The sequence below is a fragment of the Camellia sinensis genome, chromosome 10 (assembly GCF_055761805.1).
Source record: "Camellia sinensis isolate YWXY chromosome 10, ASM5576180v1, whole genome shotgun sequence".
Classification (NCBI taxonomy): domain Eukaryota; kingdom Viridiplantae; phylum Streptophyta; class Magnoliopsida; order Ericales; family Theaceae; genus Camellia; species Camellia sinensis.
Window position 1 is genome coordinate 91,956,087 of NC_138970.1, and position 23,422 is coordinate 91,979,508.

The 23,422-nt window shown below is 35.0% G+C and overlaps 1 protein-coding gene and 1 pseudogene across 1 annotated transcript; both read right to left on the reverse strand.

Annotated features, from left to right (window-relative positions):
- Positions 1–12,818: 12,818 nt before the first annotated feature.
- On the reverse strand, positions 12,819–13,130 carry LOC114304229 (uncharacterized; annotated as a pseudogene).
- Positions 13,131–15,373: 2,243 nt separating this feature from the next.
- Positions 15,374–23,219, reverse strand: LOC145801207 (uridine nucleosidase 1-like). Its single transcript, XM_082891809.1, has 6 exons — positions 23,113–23,219; positions 20,285–20,376; positions 16,402–16,517; positions 16,217–16,276; positions 15,941–16,123; positions 15,374–15,844 (listed from the first exon to the last, which is right to left on the reverse strand). Exons 2-6 carry the CDS (start codon positions 20,364–20,366, stop codon positions 15,506–15,508), a joined length of 780 nt encoding a protein of 259 aa, XP_082747935.1. The 5' UTR covers positions 20,367–20,376; positions 23,113–23,219; the 3' UTR covers positions 15,374–15,505.
- Positions 23,220–23,422: the final 203 nt, after the last annotated feature.

The window sequence follows — 23,422 nt, forward strand, 5'->3', positions numbered from 1 at the left end:
GTTACTTTGTGTGCATATATTTTTTTCTAATATTTTTCAGTTCATCTATACATCTTTTCATTTTCTCCATTTTTATACTCCTAATATTATTTCTTACTTTGTACATATTTTTCTAGTGTCTATTACTTTTGTGTATATGTATTTTTTTTCTAATATTTTTCAATTCATACACATCTTTTCATCTTCTTCATTATTACATTTTCCATGATTTAGGCTTGCTTACTTTTTAATTTGTGATTTGTGTTTGTTCTTCAATTTAATTAGATTCGAAACTCATCAAATCTTGAATCTAATATAATTTATTTTGTTTTATCCCATGTCTATCACACCATCACACCCATTAATGGCTTTGCGTAAACTCTCGAAATCAAGAAGATCATCTCTGCATACAGTTCTCACCTTTGCTCCTTCAAGCTCTGTCAAATGAGAGTTATTCTGATCATCTACAACCGATATACACCCAATTAAGTACACACACACACACAATAACAACTTCAAAACCTTAAACACAATTTCTCAATTTTAAAATTTTGAAAAATAAAAAATATATTTGGCTGAAAGTGATTGGTACATCTAACAATATTTAATTTGAAAATTTTATAATCTTTAAATTCTATCTAAACATATCTAATTTCAAATTTTCAAATTTTTTTTTTACAATATTAAAAAAAAAAAAAAAGTGGCTCAAATCTATTACTGTATTATCTAAATTTTGAATTAACACACATGGCATAATCTTGCTAGATTTAATATTTAAATTTTAAAATTAACTAAAATATCTAACTATATGATTTGAGGAATTCCAATACTTTATTCTGAATTTTCCATTTTTTTAATTTTTACAAAATTTAGGTTGCTATGTGTTGATTTTCTATTGGCTATCCATGATTTTATCCAAAATTCTTTTTGTAGGCTAGATGATAACAATTGATTACCAACAATTTTAAAATTTTCTATCAATGTTTTTTTTTTGGAAAAATCATCATCAAGCATGTAATTTAAAAATTAAATTATTTTATTCTATTAAAACTTTATTAAAAAAGTAAATTTATTTTGCTACTATTCAAGAAAATATATATGCCTTTATTTTGATATAACAAACAAAATTAAATTATATTCTACTCATACATAATCACTCATAAATATCTTATCTTTTAAAAATTTTGATTATGAACAACCGAATTCCCACATATTTCTCTTCTTTTTTTTGTAGGATGTTTATTTTAGTTTTATCTTTACTTTTCAAATTAAATTTGATATCTATCTTTTTACCTATCTATATATCTATACTATATATATATATAAGCAAATATAGTGTATTCTCTAAAATTTTCAAAGTCTCAATACTCAATTCTTAAGCAGAGTTAAGATTCTATTTTCTACATGTCGCTCTCTCAAAGTTATGTTTTTAATTTTTCGTCATCCTTATTTTTCTCCAATAAAAAACATTTCTTTCTCTTTATATTGTTTTTATTTTAAATTTTTTACTTTTAAAATCTTTTTATTATCTAAGACTCCTTATCTCTTTTTATTGATTTTTTTATTTTGCTTAATTTTCTCTAGTATCTTCATTTATCTTTATTTCTTATTTCTTCCTTTTTAAATTTTTTTTAATCCTCAATCCTATCATTATCTCCAACTTTATTTTTATTATATTTTTCATATGATCCCTTTTTTAAATTTATTTTAATCTTTAATCTAATAATTATCTTCAAAATCATTTCTATCTGATAATGATCTCCAATTTCATTTCTATATTATTTTTCAAATACTTCACACTTCAGCTATATATTCTAACACATCATCGAGCTTTTTTAGTGTTTACATATTGGGTATAAAGTTTTGTTCAAACTCTGCGTTTAAGATTTGAGTTGCATTCAACCATCAACAATGTCACAATTGGTTAGGCGGTATTCATTTTTACATTTTTATATCATTTGTAATAGTATCTGTAGACACCCCATTTTTGACCGTCCTCGAGACTTAGACGTCATCGTTTGAACACTCAATGATTTTGTATGCTCGTGTTTGTTTTGAGCGCCAGAAGTTCTTAGCAGAGTGCCTTGCCTTCGAGTCTCTCAACTTGTCTGTTTTGTGCTTGGCTGAGGACCGAGAGCTTGTTGCTTCAAGTCTGAAGGAGAGGGTGGCTTGTCGGCCATCCCTACAGTCCATCGGCCATGGCTTGTGCCTGCTGACCATTAGTGGTGGCCGGTCGGCCACATTTATGGCCGGTCGGGCACTGGTGATAACCGACGGCCATTTTTCTCCTTTTTCAGATATTTGTTTGCCAGCTGTGCCAGCTGTTGTTCACTGAAGTGCATCACCATACACGTGTATGGAGGGATGAATACAAGCTCTAAGCTTGTTTTTCTATATATAGAGGGTCTCTCCCCCATTTTTAAGGGTTGAACAATTTTGAGCAAAATTTTCTCTCTCTCTCTCTCTCTCTCTTCTTATTTTGTGCTTTGTAGTTAGCTTTCTCTACACCTTTGCACATAGACTCTTGATCAATCTTGACTACCTTGGAGCTGAGGTTCTAGGAGGTCTTCTTGAAGCCTTTGAAAGGGTTCTGAGCTAGAATTTGAGCATGTTTTGTGCTGTGCTTCAAGAGGTATAAGACTTACCTTGTAGGCTTTGTTTTAGTTACTTGTTTGGCCATCCTTTTGTACTGTTTTTGGCCTAGTTTTCAACTACAAAAAACTTTAATTTTTGAGCCTTAACATGATGGTTTTAGGTCATTTTGTGTTAAGGAGTAGCCTACCCTTCTTGTTGCCTAATTGTGAAGCTTTTTGTGCCATCTTTCAAGGCTTTCAAACCAAAATTTTTGGCCCTTTAAACCACTAAAAATCAGAGTTATTTCAGTGGTAAAAATCAACTTTTGAAGTCCAAAGTAAGAGGGGTTAGCCTCCCCTCATTGTGTCTTGCTTCCATGTCTAGGTTGCTTCACATGTTAGCTTGATTTTCTAGCTTAATTTAGCTTAATTCAAGCATGTTTCAGGCTCTATTTTGGCATGTTTGAGCTCTATTTTGGGCTGGTTAGAGCAATTGAGGCTTGTTTTATATGCTTGTAGTGCAATTGTGCTTGTTATGTTTAGCTTGTGCTATGCTTTGACCTCTTATTCTAGCATTTTGTACCTCAATCTCAGTATGTTTTAGTCACTATTTTGACTGATTTTAGCTTTGTTTTGAGCTGGTTTGGTCCTTTGAGGCTTGTATTGTGTGGTTGTAGTGCAATCTCCTTCATTAGCTTAATGTTTTAGGCTTTTTAACATGAATTGCATGAGTTGCTTGCATGTTCTAGTGTTATTTTGCACTCCATTTCAGCACTGAAATCTCTGTAATCTTCCTCTATTCTTCACTCTTTCATTTGTTTTGAAAGTGACTTCGAACCCCTTATCGGCTTGAGTGTGGAATTGAGACCCTTATGCCTAATGGTTTAATTCCTTCGGAAGTTCATTACCAATAGCATGAGGCCTCTTTCATGCTCAAGGTACTTGTGGTTTAAGCCCTCTTTCCATTAGAGGACACTCACCTTTTGGACTAACCAATTAAAGAATGGATTGGTAATCTAAAATTGGTAAACAAAAAGGACAAAGTAAAAGAGGCAAAATAAACATCTTGTGTTGCATTGGATGTGTTAAATCGGACGTTATATTGAACACAAGGAAGATTGGAGTATTTCATACTTAAAGTGATGAAATGAGCCAATCTCCTTGGTCTTCATTCCCTTTGATCACACGTGATAAGGTAATCGTCTTGAGTCTTGTTTTTGCATACAATGAAGTTGTACTTCTTGGTTTTTTGGCCATCATGCATTGAAAATGCATGGTTGGTGGTTTTGGAGCCAAGAATTACACTCCTTTGACCTCGTGTAATGATAAGGAGGGTAATAAGACACATACTCCTTGAGAATACACTGCTTTGCCTCTGTTTGCTCTCTGTTGCAGCAAAAAAGAGAAGTTTAACACCTACCGGCCACCAGTAATGGCCGACAGCCACCAATTGTAGCCGACCGGCCATCAATGAAAAGTTTGTTTAGTATGTTCCTGAGGTGGAGCAGAGGTGTGCTGGAAGTTAGTGTAATTTTCAGTGGTCAAAGAAAATGAAAACAGAGGCGTCTAATGGCAAGGTGGTGGATTTTCGAAAGGAAGTCAACCGAGCACGCATGCCTCCCTCGCCCTCAAGGCCATTTAATTTCTTTAATTAGTTAGCATAGCTAATTATTCAATTCAAGTATTGTAAGTAATTAGCTTAGATAGTTAATTAATTAATTGCTTTAATTAGCTTAGCATAGATAGTTATTTACTTTGGTTTGTAATAATTAGTTAACTAGAATAGTTAATTGATTCCGTCTTGTAATAGTTAGCTTAATTAGCGTAGTTGGTTAGCTTATTTATTCGGACCCTCCTTCGTGAGGGCATGATGTTGCAATAAGTGTACATGCGTGTGTGCATGTCTTCCAACCCCACGTCTTTCTCCCTTTTATTTAACCGTTTTCGATGGTTAGATTAGGGACATTTTTTATTAGCATACTTTATGCTCGCATGTTTGCATCCATTCATTTGTCTTGCATGCACCGAGGCTCGTCGCATCGTTCAAACTGCATTGTTATTTCAGTACTTCTTTGATTACGTGTTTCAAAGCATGCTATCAAAGTTTTGCAAATACCATGATTAGGTAGCCGAGCCTATTTAGTCACATCATTGCATGTGTTGCATTAGCCATTTAGCATAGTTAGGATCATGCATTTTTTTTCTAACTAGCTTTTGTTTTGGTTTGGAGTACTCGGTGAGCTTTTACGCTTTAGCATACTTGCATGAGTGCGAATGATGCCATGTTTCGCATGCTTGCCATGAGGCTATGCGCTTATTTGCTAAACTGCATGAATGCATGTGGATGGAGGCTTATTGTTTGAATTAGAACAGTTCAACGAATGTGAGTTTTAATCCCGCTTTGCAAAGTGGAAAATCATGTTTTAAGCCCACTTGAGGGTGGCAAATTCAAACCATTTTCAAAAGCAAACATGAGTTGAAATGTTCTAATTCTTGCAATTTTAGTCTATACTTGCTTGTGTGCGTCACATAGTAAAGTTAGCTAATAACCGAAATAAAAACACTTGAGGTTTATAAAACAACATATCATGATTAGTAGAGGCCAATCTTTGATCGGGCGAGCGGGGGTGCTCATTTCAGGACTTCCCCTCTCGTACTCAAGTTCCCGAGCCAAGGCAACTTTGGTGATAACGGACACGTGGCCTTTGGCACGAGTCAGGGTTTCCTAAATTTTTCAAAAATAAAATATTTAGGTGGCGAGTCTGTCATCTGGCAAAGTAGTCCAATTTTGGCATTATTTGATCTAAAATCGATTTTCCAAAAAGATTTGTCGAATTGGACTCTTTGGTGTTTATCAGTTTCACATTGCACTTTGTGAGATTAAATTCAGAACCGTGACAGGAGTCCAAACTGTAGGACCAATTCAAGCTCTCCAAAAGGGGATGCGAATTACATTATTCATTTTTAAAGCTATAATAATGTCTAATAGAAATATAGTTCATGCTGCTAAATGACCTACTTGGACTAAGATAATTTTATAATCAATGACAAATTTATGGAAAAAATGAATGTATGAACTTAGGTATTAGATAGTTATCATATTCAAAATATTTGTTAGTTATAACTCCCTATTATATTTTAAATTTATAAGAAATTTTTATTTTATAATACAAAAATGAGTATAATAAATTATTTAAATTATACATTCCCGTGCATAGCACGGGTTGCTGTTAATATATATATATATATATATATATGTATAAAAGGTGTCATATTAGAAACTTGCTTTGAGTTTAGAAAAAGGCTGAGTCAGCCCTGTTTAAAGATGGTTAGGCAATAGAGGTTATTTAATTTTGTTAGGCACATTGTATTTTGATGATTGTTTTTTTTATTTTGTTTTGATTCTAGTTTTGATTTATTTGAAAGAGTTAAAATTAATTGAATTCTTATAATTTATTCCATCATATTTTCATCTATGTTTTTATCCTAATCATGCCATATGGAGTCCAAAATGAGGCTTAAATAGGTACCAAACTAGTGCACCATAGCAGCAATAGAGAGCAGCCACCGAAGGAGACCAACCCATTGAGGGGCGGTAATCTGGTCAGACGACCAGGTAGTGGATCGGTTAAGGCAAAATTGCTCTGTTTTGTTCTACTGCAAGGGACATCCGGGTGGACATTCGAACAGACGACCCATGGAGGAATTTCAACCCAGTTTAGCTCTAGTTCAATTCTGCTTCACTCCGACTGTCAGACCAGCAGTATACTCGATGACTACGGTAGTCATCCTTGATGACTGGACACAATCGGACATCCAAGAAGACGTCCCACAAAAACAAAGCTTGGCTTTGGACATCTGGGCAGACGTCCCTCTATGAAAGCTACTTATATCAGTGACATACAGTGAACTAAAAAGAAATGTTTTCTTCATCATTCAACAGACAAAACACACATGGGTGACAGAGATATTCTGAGAAATAAATTATATGTCATCCTCAACCATCACCAACCCATCACTCAACGGGAAGAAGATGATGGGCTCTGTTAGACACAAACAGAGCACTTACCTCTGTTATATACATAGGCTTGGGAAATGAAGAAGACACATTGATACACAGAGCTAGAAAGCAACGTGCCAAACATTTTTCAATCCTTCATCAATCACATATTCTCCATCTCTCTAATTTTCTGAAGAGTTCTTCAACCGAGCTTTCCTTCTCCTACAGAAATTACATACTAAGCTTTAGCCTTAAGCATATACTCCTATGAGAGGATTTAGAATAATAATAATAATAATAAATAAATAAATAATCTGAGCTTCAATATTGTGTATCTCTCTTTGAGAGATTATTGTTGTAGCTTTCTTTGAAAGAAGAAATCTATCATCAGTCTTGTAAGAGTGTAGTACACTTAGTGTTCTTGATTCCTTGAGAGTGATTGTGAATCACCTAAAGTTTGCAAGTTTTTAGGCTTTGAAAGTCTGTGTAAAATCTGTGGAGGATTACTCCATTTGCGAAGAAGTTTCTAGCACCCCCTGTGAAGGTAGATGATAGTGGAAAATTTCAAGCGAAGTTTGAGGAGTGGATGTTGGCTTGGTTGAAACTAAACCACTATCAATCTATTTGCCTCATCTTCCCTAATCTCTTTAATTCCTCAATTACTATAGCTATCTGATATTCTTCATTCATGGAGTGTTAGAGTTATAATTGCTTTTTTATTTTTATTTTTATTATCTAAATCATAGTCTGTTATGTCAAAAATCGTTCACTACATTTTCGTTTAACTACTTCATTGTTAAGTTCTTCATTGTGCTTAATCATTAACTGTTATTCGTCATCTATCTTTTATTAATTATTTGTTGCACTAGTTGCAATTTTTATTCGGGTATTATGAATTTTTATTTATAGAAATCCAATTCACCCCCCCCCCCAGCCTCTTGGATTCCCTTTTAGGTAACAATTGATATCAAAGCCTAGACTCTTGCTTAGATTTTAGCATCTTAAAGTTTTCGATCCATGGCAACCATAAATAGTACTAGCATTGTTGAAGGTCAAGCCACCAATAGGCCCACCCTTATTTGATGGAAGTAACTATAGTCATTGAAAAGATAAGATGACCATATATCTTCAAGCCACATATTATGCTATGTGGATTATAGTCACTAAAGGACCAAAAATCCATACCAAATTAGCAAACAACATTAGTGTACCTAAAATTGAAGATGAATGTGATGAGAAAGATCATAAATTGTTGCAAGCCAATGCCAAAGCCAAACTCACCCTTGTATGTGGTTTAGACTCTAAGGAGTATAATAAAATATCTAGTTGTGACTCTGCTAAAGAAATTTGGGACAAACTTGAAGTAACTTATGAAGGCACCAACCAAGTAAAAAAATGTCGTATTGATATACTTGTTCATAGTAATAAATTATTTAAAATGAAATCTGATAAATCTATTTCATCAAGCATGTTTACTAGATTTACTGAAATTGTAAATTCTTTGAAATCTCTTGGCAAAATCTATACTAACAGTGAGTTCGTGAGAAAAATTCTTAGGTGTTCATCAAAGAATTGGGAAGCTAAAGTCACAACCATTATTGAAGCAAAGAACTTCACAACTCTTGGATTAGATGAGCTCATTGGTTCTCTTATGACTCATGAAATCACTATGAAAGAGCATGAGAATGATGAGGATAAAAAGAATGATGAAATTGCTTTCAAAGCCTCATCTTATGAAGAAGAAAATGAAAATTCTAGTGAAGATGAAGCTTATGCTATGTTCAGTAGAAATCTCAAGAAGTACTACAAGAAAAACAATCATGGAAGGCGAAGACCTTTCAAGAAAGAGTACAACAAAGATGACATCCAAAAGAAAGAACCTATCATTTATTATGAGTGCAAAAATCTGGGACACATTAAAATGGATTGTCCAAAATTGAAGAAACCTAGAAAAGACCACAAAAGAAACAAGAAGGCCACCATAGCAGCTTGGGGAGAGAGTGATGACGATAGTTCAAATGATGAAGCTGAAAATGATGAAGTATCAAACTTGTGTCTCATGGCTCTAGGACAAGAAGAATCCACTCAAGATAAGGTAACTTTTAATTATGAAGAACTTGAGAGTGCTTTCAATGAATTACACGATGAGTTTAGAAAAGTATGTACCAAAAATAATGTGTTAAGTAAATTAGTTGCATCTTTATCTAACAATGTGAATGAATTGAAGAAAGAGAACCTTATTTTGAAAAATGACCTTAACACCATTTCTAGTGAGAAAATTGTTTTGAAAAACAATGTTGATGATTTAAATAAAACTCTTGAAAATTTTGTAAAAGAAATAGATAATCTCAACAAACTTCTTGGATATGACCCTTTTAAGAAACAAAAGAATCTCAAAACAACTTTTGAAAAAGTACCTCCTATGACACACCTTCATATTACTTGTCATTATTGTAGGAAGAAAGACCATTATATTTCTTCTTGTCTATTCAATAAGAATATGAACATGGGAATTAAAAAGATTTGGATTGTAAAAGGTACTAACCGCACTAACCAAGAGGACCCAAGAAATCATAGGTACTAAAATCCAACATTTGATTGGCTTATTGTAGGTATACCTTAAGTCCAAAGCTAAAAAAAGAAGGTGGTATGTTGATTGTGGATGCTCTAGACACATGACCGGAGACAAATCTTTCTTCACCACTCTATCATCCATTTGTCACCTTCGAAGACAATAAGAAAGGAAAAATTATTGGTATTGGTAGTATCGGTATCTCTCCTAACTCTTCTATTGAAAATGTTCTCCTTGTAGATGGACTTTAGCATAATTTACTTACTATTAGCTAATTATGTGATAAGAGAAATCGAGTTATTTTTGATAAATCACATTGCACAATTGATCACAAAGCACTATTTGTTGATAATCACCTTGATAATGTTTATGTTTTTCATCTCAATGATCTCTATGCTAGTGATGTTAAATGTTTATATACTAATAATGACAGTAGTTGTTATGACATAGAAGACTTGGTCACGCTCATATGGATTTAATTGCTAAAATTTTGAGAAAAGATTTGGTCGTTGGACTTCCAAAAATTAAATTTGAAAAAGATCGACTCTGTGGTGCTTGTCAACAAGGAAAACAAACTAAAACTTCTTTTAAATCAAAATCTCATATTTCCACCACTAGACATTTACAATTATTGCATATTGATTTATTTGGTCCCTCAAGGACATCTAGTCTTGGTGATAAACATTATTGTCTTATTGTTGTTGATGATTTTTCAAGATTTACATAGGTTATGTTTTTAGCACACAAAGATGAAACCTTTTCTTCTTTCACAAAATTGTGTCGCAAAATTCAAAATGAAAAATGTTTTCTTATTACTAATATTCTAACCGACCATGGTAGAGAATTTGAAAATGAAAATTTTGAATTATTTTGTGATGAGCATAGTATTAGGCATAATTTTTCAGCACCTAGAACCCCTCAATAAAATGGTGTAGTAGAAAGGAAGAATAGAACCTTAGAAGAAATGAGTAAAACTATGCTTTGCGAAAATAACCTTCCTAAATATTTTTGGGCCGAGGCCATTCACACCGCTTGTTATACTTTAAATTGTGCCTTGATTCAACCAATTCTCAAAAAGACTCCTTATGAAATTTGGAATGGTAGAAAGCCTAACATTAGTCACTTGCATGTATTTGGTTATAAATGTTATGTGCACAATAATGGTAAGGACAATTTGGGTCAATTTGATACAAAATATGATAAAGCAATTTTTCTTGATTACTCTTTGTCTAGTAAAGCTTATCGTGTTTTTAATAAAAGAACTCTTGTTGTTGAAGAGTCTATACATGTTGTGTTTGATGAAACCAACATTTCGTCCCCAAAGCAAGTTGTTAGTAATGATTTTGTAGAATTGGAAACAAATATGGAAGATTCAAGCATCTACAAACAAAATGACCAACCATGTGAAGTGAACAAAGAAGATGAATAACCTATTCTCCCTCCTCAAGAAGAAGGTGGAAACAACGATAATTTGCCACAAGAATGGAAGTTTGTTCATAATCATCCTAAGTATTTAATCCTAGGTGAACCCACCAAAGGTGTTGCTACTCGCTCTTCATTTATAAATATTTATGGTAACTTAGCTTTTCTTTCATAGATTGAGCTAAAGAATTTTCCAGAAGCCAAATTCGATGAACATTGGATGATGGCTATATATGAAGAGCTCAACCAATTTGAGAGAAACAACGTTTGGAATTTAGTGCCAAGGCCTAAAGATCATTCCATTAATGGAACAAAATGGATCTTTGGAAACAAACTTGATGAATCCAGTACCATTATTAGAAATAAAGCTAGACTTGTAACACAAAGGTACAATCAAGAAGAATGTATTGATTTCGATAAAACCTTTTTCTCCGGTTGCTAGATTAGAAGCCATTTGCATGTTACTTGCATTTGCATGTTTTAGAGATTTCAAACTTTATTAAATGGATGTAAAAGGTGCATTTTTACATGGTTTAATAAATGAAGAAGTATATGTTAAACAATCTCTTGGTTTTGAAAATCATGCTTTTTCAAATCATGTGTTTAAACTCTTAAAAGCCTTATAGGGTTTGAAACAAGCACCTCGTGCAACAAAAATCTATCATTCAATCTTGTAAGAGTGCCGTACATTTAGTGTTCATGATTCCTTGAAAGTAATTGTGAATCACCTAAGATTTGCAAGTTTTTGGACTTGGAAAGTCGGTGTAAAATCTGTGAAAGATTACTCCATTTGTGAAGAGGTTGCTAGCAACCCTGTAAAGATAGAAGATAATGAAAAATCTCAAGTGAAGCTTGAGGAGTGGATGTAAGCTTGGTTGAAGCTCAACCATAATAAATTTATTTGCCTCATCTTCCCTAATCTCTTTTATTCCTCAACTACTATAACTATCTGATATACTCATTGTGTTACTGATATAGCTGTTATAGTATTTATTATTTTTGTGCTAATCATCAAATCTCTTCTCTCACCTCATATTGCCATCTGATACTCTTCATTCATGGAGTGTTAGAGTTATAATGGCTTATTTATCTAAATCATAATCTGTTAAGTTAAAAATCATTCACTGCATTTTTGTTTAGCTACTTCACTGTTAAGTTCTTCATTGTGCTTAATCATTAACTGTTATTCATCATCTATCTTCCGTTAATTATTTGTTGCACTAGTTGCAATTTTTATTGGGGTATTATTAATTTTTATTTATAGAAATCCAATTTATCCCCCCTCTTAGATTGCTTTTTAGGTAACAAATTTGTTTTAAATCTAAGCATTAACAAATTTAAGGGGCTTTTTTTTTAAGGTCCCTGATATTATGATTTTATAGCATAAAGGACACCAAATATTTTCATAATGTCTAAGGTCCCTCAACAATATTTTCACAATGTCTAAGGTCCCTCAACCTTGATCCAGAGAAATTTCACTCCAGAGAAATTTCAGTCCAGAGAAATTTGGTCCAGAGAAATTTAAAATTTTCTCTGGACCAAATTTCTCTGGAAAGTCTACAGCAATTCTGAATTTCTCAGAATTTCTCTGGCCCAATTCTTCCTACAATTTCTCAGCATTTCTCTAATGCATTGGCTGAGTCTAGAGAAATTTTGAATTTCTCTGGTCCAATTCTCTTCAAATTTCTCTGATTTGCAAATTTCTTTAGTTTTCTTCCAGAGAAATTTCTAGAATTTCTCTGGACTCCAAACCAGAGAAAAACAATGCACACACAAACACATTAAATAGAGAAAGAGAGAGAGGGGTTAAACAAATGTTGATACCTAGAGAACAAATAGAAGAGACCCAACTAACCTGGAGACATGAAAGCAAATAGCACTCAGGAAAACAAATGGTCTTACTTTATTTATGGTTTGGTTGAGGAGACGATAGTGTAGTAAGTTTGGAGAAAAGCCAAGACAATGAGACAAGTTGCAGAAGCGAAAATTCAATTTAAAAACCAGAGAATTTATCTGATTCTCTGGTTTCAACCCAGAGAAAATTCAGTTTAAAAACCAGAGAATTTCTCTGGTAGACCCAAATCTTCATTACAATGACTGTTATCAAACTTTTCATCATTTTGTTCACAAAACATGAAAATGAAAACAATACCCAAAAAATAATTTGAATGCCACCGCAAACAAAATTCCTAGAGTCACCACTACTGATTAGAGTTCATAATACATTAATTAAAAATAAAAGTTGTAAATCAAAATCAACTAAAATCACAATTCAAAAATCCAAGAATAAAGAGTTAACCTGATTGACTACTGGAACCATTTTTGCAAACTTAAGCAATTCTTTGATCTGCTCTATATTAAAATGGCTAATGCCAATGGCTCGAACTAGACCCAACTCCACCAGACCTTCCATTGCTTTCCATGTAGTCTTGAACCGATTCAGAAACTGCCTATACTCACTCCCTAACTTAGTAGGAGGATCAGTAGCATCTCCAAATGCCGAGCTCTCAGGCCCATACATCAAATAGAGATCCAAGTATGACACTCCAAGATTCTTAAGAGATACTCTAACAGAATTCTCCATCTTATTGAGTGAATTCATAGTATCAGAATTTCTCTGACTTACTGAGGATCGCGCTTGAGTTCTTGTTTGTAGCCGAGTTGGTCGAGGCGAGCATGGCCTGAATCGAGTGTTGTGTCACCATTTTGAATCTGCGATGGGAGTGCCATGTTTTCTTCACCACGACCCCAAACCATCTCTCTCTCTCTATATATATATATATATCTACAACCTCATTAGAGCTCTATTGAATCTTCTAATCTGCAGAGAGGCTGACTTTTATTTGGTGTGTGAAATGGAATCTGATTTGATTAATCTTCATCTATCAGCTTCACTGCGCCACAATTCCGATCAGAGACGATGCTTCTCTCCCTCTTCTTGGGGGCTCTCTGCTGCTGCTGCGACTGCGGCTACGGCTGCGGCTCTAGGATTGGAGTAACAAAAGGACAATCCGAATCAGAATGAGAATGCTCTGATCATGCTCCCACCTCGCACCTCCTTTGACTCCATCTTCGCCAGTGTTAAACCCTAACTTCCATTGATGAGTAACAGAATAGATAGAATACGATGAAGAGGAGAGAAAAAGAGCACAAGATCATAGAGCCGTCCACATCAGATCACACCCACAATATATATATATAGATCATAGAGCTCAATCGGCTGGAGAATGAAGTCAGGGGTGAGGAACAAGAGTTGATCTGGACGGGTCTGAGAATGGAGAAGTTTAGAGAGAGAGAGAGAGACATGAGTTTTGATTTGGTAAGGTCAAATTTCTCTGTGATATGTTCAGGGATCTTAAACATCAAAAAATAATTTTGTGGATCTCTTCCATTACGAAAAGTGGGAGAGGGACCCTTGACTAATTTCCCCCAAATTTAATTGTTAGCCTATATGTGTTTTAAATTGAAAAATTAACAAAATTTGTGAACTCAGGAAACAGATTGCACATATATTTATATATATATATATTTCATTATTTTTGCGTGAATTTGGTTGTTGCGACCTACCAATAAGTCCTAATAGTTGGATTTAATTTCCATCAAGTCTTATTGAAAATAAGTCCTAATAAAATCGTTACTAAAAATAATTTTGTAGTGATTTTTTGTATATGTCGATTTTGATAAATTGTCGCTAAAACTTACAATTAATAACACTTTTTTGTGATGAATTTTTCAAATTGTTCGGTGAAAGTTGAAAATTAGTGACTTTTTGTGACTATTTTTTTAAACTGTCACTAAAACTCATAATTAGTGACATTTTTTGTGATCAAATTTTCAAACTTTTGCTGAAAATTAACAATTAGTAACGCTTTTTAATAGTTTTTGATGAAAAATGTCATTAATTTTCATAGGACCTATTGGACAATAAATTCATCTATTAGAACGTATACGTAAGTGTCCCTTATTTTTATTTATGAATAATTATATACATACTAACAATCTTACTAAAAATGTAAGAGGCCAAATATGATTGATTGTCAAAAAAATATATATATATATATTAACATTTAACCATCCAATAATGTTTGGAATTGTATTTATTAAAAAAGATTGTTATTTATTGAATTTTGTTGTGAATATTTTTGCAACCATAACGAAGATGAGATATTTTAAAAGTAAAAACATGCAAAAAGCATTGCAAAAAGCATTAAAGAATATGGTGGATTCTAACAAGGTTCAGTTAGAGATTGATTGTAAGGTTAGAAATTGTAAAAGTAGCTAAGTGAAGGGGAATACAAAAATATGACTGAGAAGGGAACTAGAAACGGAAGTTACAAGTGGTTAAGAAGGGGAGTAAAATGATTTAGAGGAAGAGCCTAATACGGGCAGGTTCGGGAAAAGAGGTCAATGCTACTCTTCAAAAAAATTCCATTTCATTCTCCAATTTACTTTTGATTTTAACAAATTTTAAATAAATTTCAATATGTAATTGTGAATTAGAAATTTTAGTTGTTATGTCATTGGAGAAAATATAAAATAAAAATATATTTATTTATCTTTTACGCTAAAAATAATTTTTATAATGGGTAACTTATATTTAATTCTAATGTACTATCGAGAGAGAGACCGCATCACAAAAAACTATGTATGGGACCTCGGTAATTGAGATTTGGACAAATCCTAATAATTAAATATATTTCTACCAAATCCTAACAGAATTCTAGGAAATCTTGATAGTTAATTATGGTCACATGCCTAACCTTCTATAAATAGAAGTACATTTTGCAACATAAGCTTCCCCTGCATCACACCCTTTCAAAGATCTCTCTCTCTCTCTCTCAAATGGATGGACGACTGTGACTCTTCCCCAGATGTCCTCTAAGTCCTTGGTGTCTGATGTGTTTTGCCACTCTCTAATGAACCTTTGACCTCTAGTCAGCCTCTTCACTTTTGTTTTGACTAGCAGCCTACTGATTTATTTACAACAGATGGAGGGGGTTCTTTATGCTTGTCATTTAAGAAAATTTGATCTTTGGGCAGTTCTGATATGGAAAATTTGGAATCACAAAAATCAGGTGCATCACCCGTGACCAAATGCAAGACCCAAAGATGATTTTTTATCGGCAACTGATTATTTACAAGAGCAAGGGAGTGGAGATCAGACCAAATTTTTAATTCCAGCTGAGCACTTACATTTGCTTCGGCAGCAGGATTGACATTTCCCAATGCAAAGAAAGATCCGCCAAGGATGACCACTCTTTTCACCTTGCTTGCAAAGGATGAGTCCTTTTTGGCAGCCTGATCAAAACAAAATGCATCTTTAAGATTGATAAAACTTGGAAATGAATGTGATATGCACCACAGTGAACGGAAGGGAAGGATACTAAAACTTACCAAAGCCAAATTTGTCAATGGTCCAAGTGCCAGTATAGATACTTGGCCAGGATATTCAGAAACCATATCCACTAAAAATTCTGATGCAGTCTTCTCAATTTTCTTGGATTTTGGAGGAGGTAAATTTGTGTTCCCTAATCCATCTGAACCGTGAATGAAGTATGCAACATCTGGTGTTCCACCCTGTTTCAAAATACGTTCAATGCACATGTAGCCTGTGTTTTGATATAGTCCAACTGTAAAGAAAAATATAGATAAACTCATAAAAGAAGTTACCTTTAGAGGCTCAGGGCTACCCTCTGCCACAGGAGCATCAGGGTATCCTGCAATCTCACCCTATCCATTTGCACATCAAAAATAATCATGAAAATGTTCCAAGAACATCAAAGACCACAAATTATGGAAAAAATTATATTTACTGTATAGGAAATTAGAATTAGAATTGACTAATTAATACATACAAGGATCAAAGCATTGCGAGTGACATCTTCTGTAGTAACATTACCAAATATTGTTGTTAAGCCTAAGACCTCCAGCTGTGGACTTTGGAATGCCATGAAGATCGCGATGCTATCATCTGTGTAGATCAATGAAGATTCCATTCACATCTCACACATGACAATTAAGTAATTTTTTCCCCTTCTTTTTGTCACTATGAAATAGGAATCTTATTACATTACGAAAGAGAGAATGTGAGCGCTACTAAGGATAATGGCACAGCAAGAAATGCTATATAAACAAGCAAACAAAATTTACAAACTGATGTGAGATTTTATTATATGCCTTCTCTTCAAAACATAAATTGATGTGAAACATAATTACAATAATGCTATACAAACATAAAATATATATGGTAATTGGATAGAGGACAATATGATTGAATGTGAATCTATGATTTTAAGATAGAAAATCCAAACATATGGTATTTATTTTCAAGACTGTCACAACCATGTAATTGTGATAAATTTTGTATAAAAGTAATTAAGATGCCACCTCAATTTGTTGTCAAGAAGAGTCCCACATTTATTTATATAAAACTTGTTCAGAGAAAAGAAAAACAAGATTGCCTTGACTATATGTCACTCCATTTTTTTTTTATTCAATCAATAGAAGATTATTCACAATTTTCTAGAGAATTATATCAAATTGGGCAATCAACTATGTAAGAATGTCTGACAACATATATCTGCAACACATATACAAGCTCAACACCAACAATCATTACAGCACTACAACAAGGAACCCCATAATAGGAACTAAATAAACAACTAAAGAAAACCCCCCTAATAGTGAAAAAATAATCAATCTTCACTTTTGGCAATGATTGACCCTATCAGTAGTGGCCAACTGAGCTCGAAGTAGAGTTAGACCATCTCCAAGCTTCACCAGATCTATCATCAAATTCAAATTTGGTGAAAAAGTACCTCTTTTTGTGCTCCAATGGTTTCACCAAACATGTATCAAACTGAGAAAATAGTGAATGTTTCACCAAACTGAGGATCTGGGAACCTTTCACCATTTTACTGTATATGACCGTTGAGGATGGGACCCAGCGGACGACAGGCCGGACATCTAGCCAGATGTCCCCCCGGCCATCCTCTTCCTTGAACAATTCATTGAATTTCCAAGCTTATTTGAAGACAAATAAAGAAACTCAAGCTCAGACAAATTCCCAAAAGTAGGCGGGATTAATCCATGGAAGTTATTATATGAAAGGTTAAGCCATTTCAATGCTTTGAGCTCAGAAATGATAGTGACATTACCTTCTAGCCCTCAGCACATAAGATTGAGCTTTTCGACCATGGAATTGCAGGAGTTACATCCAATGCCAGACCAAGAACAGTAGATGGAATTGCTTTGGGCTCATAAACTGTTTCTCATTTCAAAAACCCACTTGCCTCTCCAAGGATTACTTAATCAACATTCAGAGATTTTGGTAGAAACAAAATCAAGAGCTCACACAAAAAAGACCTAAGCTTCAAAAAAAAATATATATATTCACTTTTTAAAGATGACCCATTTTAGAAATCCAAAACTCAGCACTTTCTTTATGTTCGGCCTGGAAGAGAAATCCCCAAATCCCTAATGGTTTGGGCTCTGAAGAGAGAGAAGAGTAAGGAGAGCCAAAAGGGTAATAGGAGGAAGAAGAAGAAGAAGAGGAGGTAGAGGGAGGAGAGAGGGAGGAAGTTGAGTGAGAAGGGGAAGAGGAAGAAGGAGAGGAGGAGGTGGTGGTGATGGTTGATGAGGCACTTTTTATAAAAGGCTCAAGTGCTTTCATAAATGCACCCTGACTTTCAAAGTGACTTTCAAAGTGCTTCTATCAATGTCTGTCTCTTCTCTCACTCATTCGCACATATCAAGAACACTCTCACTGTCTCTCTCACTGATGCTCTGCATTGGACAGTCTTCAACAACCTCCATTATCAAGCACCTCTCTCTCTCTCTCTCTCTCTCTCTCTCTCTCTCTCTCTGTGTGTGTGTGTGTGTGTGTGATTGAAGAGTATCCATCAAAGAAACGTTCTTTGTAAAAATTGAGATACTTGAAGCTATTTGAGAGTGATTATTACAAACAACCAGTAGTAGTAAAAATTGAGATACTTCGGTGCCTCTGCGATGATGTGATTGAAGTGGAAGCCATAAGGTCAGAGATTAGCAGGAGAACACTGGCAACTGAACTGAATATGGATATTGATTGGAGTATGAGGGTTGAGACTGCTAAGAAAAGGACTTCAATGGATGTTTGCGGTGGTTCTTTCTTGACTGAGGAGGAGGTTGATGTTTCCACAGACTGGAACAGTGATGAATGCTGCCTTTGTAAGCTAGAACAGTTGCCGATCGATCGGCCGGACATTAGCCCGGCCATCCCCTCGGTCGACCTGTGTTTTGATGACAGCACCGTCGAAGTGACTGATATCAGATAGAGGAATTCGTTCTTTTTTTACTCAGATTTGATAAAATATTTGGTGAACCGTTGGAGATGCCCTTATAGGCAAAACACCATGCTATGAAGCTCATGCGGGCATGTCTCAAACCTATTTTGATGATCCAAAACATTTATATAATAGGGTTCATTGAATAAATGATTCATGAAAAAAATTAGGTTAATTGGACATATCATTTAGAGAACAATTAAAGTCTGATGCGGAAACAATGAACCATTTATTGCTCCATTGCCCGTCTGCTTCTCGCTTGTGGGTGCTTGTTTGCTCTTTGTTTGGTGTGGTCTGGGTTCAACCTAGGCAGGTCATGGATGTGTTGCAGTGTCGGGGGATGGTCGAGTTGGGAAGCGACAGCGGAAGACTTGGGCGATTGCGCCTTTGTGTTTGATGTGGTCGGTTTTGTTAGAGTGGAATCGACGCATTTTTCAGGGTAGTGCTCAATCCAATGCACGTTTAGAGGCTTGGTTTTTGGGTGTTTTGTACAGCTGGGTGTCAAGGAGGGTGAATCCAAATTTATTTGATTTCTTAGATTTTGTTGATGATGTAGTTGGTTAGGCTGATGATGTAGTTGGTTAGGCTCCCATTTTGCGGGCCTTGGTTTTGTATTCTTTTGGCATCTTCTTGATGCAGTGGTAATAAAATTTCATTTATCAAAAAAAAAAAAAAAGGATTAAAGTATGATCATGAGGCTACACATATTCGATTAATTTCTTTTATTTTTATTTTTTTTTAATTTTTTTATGCATAAGATGTTTGACGAACCCTATTATAAGCGGCTCAGATTATCAAAAACAAGTTCGAGACGAATCCCATGAGGTGTCACAGCACAAGTGCGGTGACAGCACCCACCACATATCCCAACTGAGCTAGTGGACACTTCTTTTTCTTTTTTCTTTTTCTTTTCTTTTTTTGTCAAATAATATGTTTATGATTAATTTTTGTCACAACCACATATGCAGAGATACTTATGATTGATTCTTGTTAAAAAAAATAATCATTCAGTAATTAAAATCTCGTGGCCAATAAAATAAGCGGTTGAAAAACTGGAAATATATAAGCATTCCACTGACATAGAATGCTCTGTTAAAATTTTTTTGCCATTTAAAATCAACTATCATTTTATTACTTAAACCACTTATATTATACACACACACAGACACTCACAAAAAAAAAAAAAAAAAAAAAAAAAAAAAATCCTACCACATTGAACTGTTTATCTATTTTTGCAAGTAGGGGACAACATATCAAAAGGGTATACGGGAGAGAGAATTGAAAGAGATGATGTGAAGCCCAATTGACTCAACACTGAAAAAGGTAGCTAAGGAATAAAATGGGAAAACAATTATGCAGTGGTGAAGAGAGAGAGAGAGAGAGAGAGAGAGAGAGAGAGAGAGAGAGAACATACCAATACCAGGATCTGTATCGATTATGATCTTCTCACAGACAAGTTTCCCGGAACCCATTTCGTTGGGGGTCACAGATGCCATTAACTGTCAACTGTGAATCGAAAAGTGTCACGACCCGAACCCGCCCCCATGGGTTAAGGACGTAACCGGCCAGTAATCCTAAGATTACCTACGGCCTCAAACCAAACCAAGCGTATTTTAACAGAGTTAATGGGGGCCAAACGGAAGCAATTTAAACCTTTGTCCATAGAGCTGTGCTTACATGGCACATCAAAACAAACCATACATATGTACGTTAATAACTCACAACAGAAACATAGTGATATAGGTTCTGTACAGACAGGATCATCCAAAACTAAGTCAACCCATAAAAACTATAAGCAGACATATACAAATCTTCGCCAACCTGACAAAATGCAAATACACAACAAAAAGGCGAAGACGGGTCTCATGCGTGAGACACAAGGGCTGACTCTCTCAAAACCTTAGTGGTTCCATACAGATTTCTCTGAGGCTGGGTCTGGACTTCTCTTGGCTCACCTACAAACACATGAATGAGCGTGAGCGAAAGCCCAGTGAATAATATCAAATCAAATACAGAAGTTACATAACGATGTAGATCAACATGTTCCAAACGGCCTTAGGCCCAATTCATATTTCCATTTAACAGATATATAACTATACGAAATTCAAACCAAGTGACTGTAGTTCTAAACATTCTGGCCCTTGGCCCATTTAAATTTCCATTCATGTCAAAACGGCCTTCGGCCCATTCATTTATGTCAAAACGGCCTTCGGCCCGTTCATTTATGTCAAAATGGCCTTCGGCCCATTCGTTTACGTCAAAACGGCCTTCGGCCCATACATTCGTGTCAAAACGGCCTTCGGCCCACTCATTCATGTCAAAACGACCTTAGGTCCATTTATTTCTATCAAAACGACCTTCGGTCCATTCGTTCACGTCGAAACGACCTTAGGTCCATTCATATATGTCAAACGACCTTCGGTCCACTCATTCATTTCAAAGCGGCCTTTGGCCCACTCATTCATTTCAAAATGGCCTTTGGCCCACTCATTCATTTCAAAACAGCCTTTGGCCCACTCATTCATTTCAAAACGGCCTTTGGCCCATTTATGCTTATCGAAACGACCTTGGGTCCATTTATGCGTTCATATCAGACTTACGTCCACAATCCCACAATCCCAGTTAGCAATTCATAAAGCTTCAAAGGGAGTAAACAATTGGACATTTACAAGCATTCAAATATCGATATTACTCACAGTGATCGGCTTATGGATTTGCCCTGGAGCTTGACCCTACACGTTTCATGAACACAAAAGGGTCATTAACAGTTCAATCCGTTCTGTAATTCACATATTCCTCTTTAGGCTTTATTATTATCTCATTATCTCATTTACAATGCTTAACATATGCCTAAGAGTGCTTGCAAGTGAAAGAGAACGGAAAACAGAACACAAAATGCAAAAACATGATTTCAGAAAATAGGGTCCCCGCTCGAGCGTGGACCTTCCCGCTCGAGCGGACCCTTAGGTCTGCAAAAGTACTGGTTGCCTTCAATTCCAGCTCGAGCGTGAACTTGGCCGCTCGTGCATACTGCCTGTCTACATAGCTCCCCGCTCGAGCGTCAACTTCCCTGCTCGAGCGGGAACCATGTCTGCAGAAAATGCTGGGAGCTCGATTTCTTCGCTCGAGCGTCACTCAACCTGCTCGAGCGGACATCAAAAATCTGGGTTTTCCAGATTGAGTTCTTGAGCTTCATCTCGACATTCAAAGGCTCTAAATGCATGATTTCGGCCCAAACTTCACATAATCATGTATTAACATGGTACAAACATATTATTACAACATATTGAAGCTCAATTTCATAATTTATTTACATGCATGGCTCATTTTCCACCAACTCATTACCAATGTAACCATTTCATGCATTCAAAGCTCATATCTTCTCAATTTGTACATGCATGTGATGGATTAGCCATATTCTCAACTTAGATAACACAAATGGTGACCAAGACATGAGTTTCCTTTAATATTTCACATGGGTTATACACATTTGTGCTCAAACATGCAAATTTCGAAGTATTTCTTACATGCATGCACATATTAAGCTTCAATTCAACAACACAACTCAACTTCATTACAATCTTGTTCTTGATCATCAAGATAGCTTGGACATGCACAAAATTACAATTATAATCCAAGAATCACTCACCTAGGAGCTTGATCCTCACAATCTATGGTTAATTCTTGAGCTAGCCTTCAAGACTCCAAAGCTTCAAGAGCAAACTTAGATGATTTCCCCCTTTCTCTCTCAATTTCGGGTCTCTCACTCTCTCTAGAGAGTTTAATCAGCCAAAGCCACATAAGGGAAGGAATTGAGGGTGTAGTGCCCTTTTACATCAAACCCCACTATTCCAAAATAATAATAATAAACAATTGGGCACTAAATTATCAATTTAATCAACTTAATCTGACCCGAATCAATTTCTAATTAAATTTCACCGTAGGCTCTAAAAATTATGCCAACCACAATGGCGTAATCGATTTCGGGTTCTGTAGCCGATAAGGCCTTCAATTTAATTCCCGAAGCGGTAAAATCAAACAGATATTCCTACGGTGAACAGATAGAAATTCGAAACCACATATTTTCACATAATGGCATACAAAACCAGGCTAAACACATAACCATAAACAACTTAAGGACCAATTAGCATAATACAGAACAAGGATGTCACAAAAAGAGAGGAATATTAGTCTAGCAGGGTTCAGATTTCAGAGCTACCGAATTACATTAATAAATCAAACCTTTCGTCTGCTTTGTTTGTAAGGTCAGCTGCTCTGGTAGACCACTACAACGGACTTGATCGCTGCTGATAGGTAATGTCACAAGAGAACGACAAGCATATGTGACTTGATCGTTGACCAATTAAACCATAAAGAGACAGTTAAAAGTTAATTTTTTTGTTTTTTTGTTTTTTTTTTAAATTATTTAAAAAATTTGAGAGATATGATTTAAGGTAATTCTACTTACATCACTATTTAATCTTTTTACACTCTCCATCTCATTGCACTACTAAAAAAAAATGTAACTCTCATTATACCCCCAATATATTAC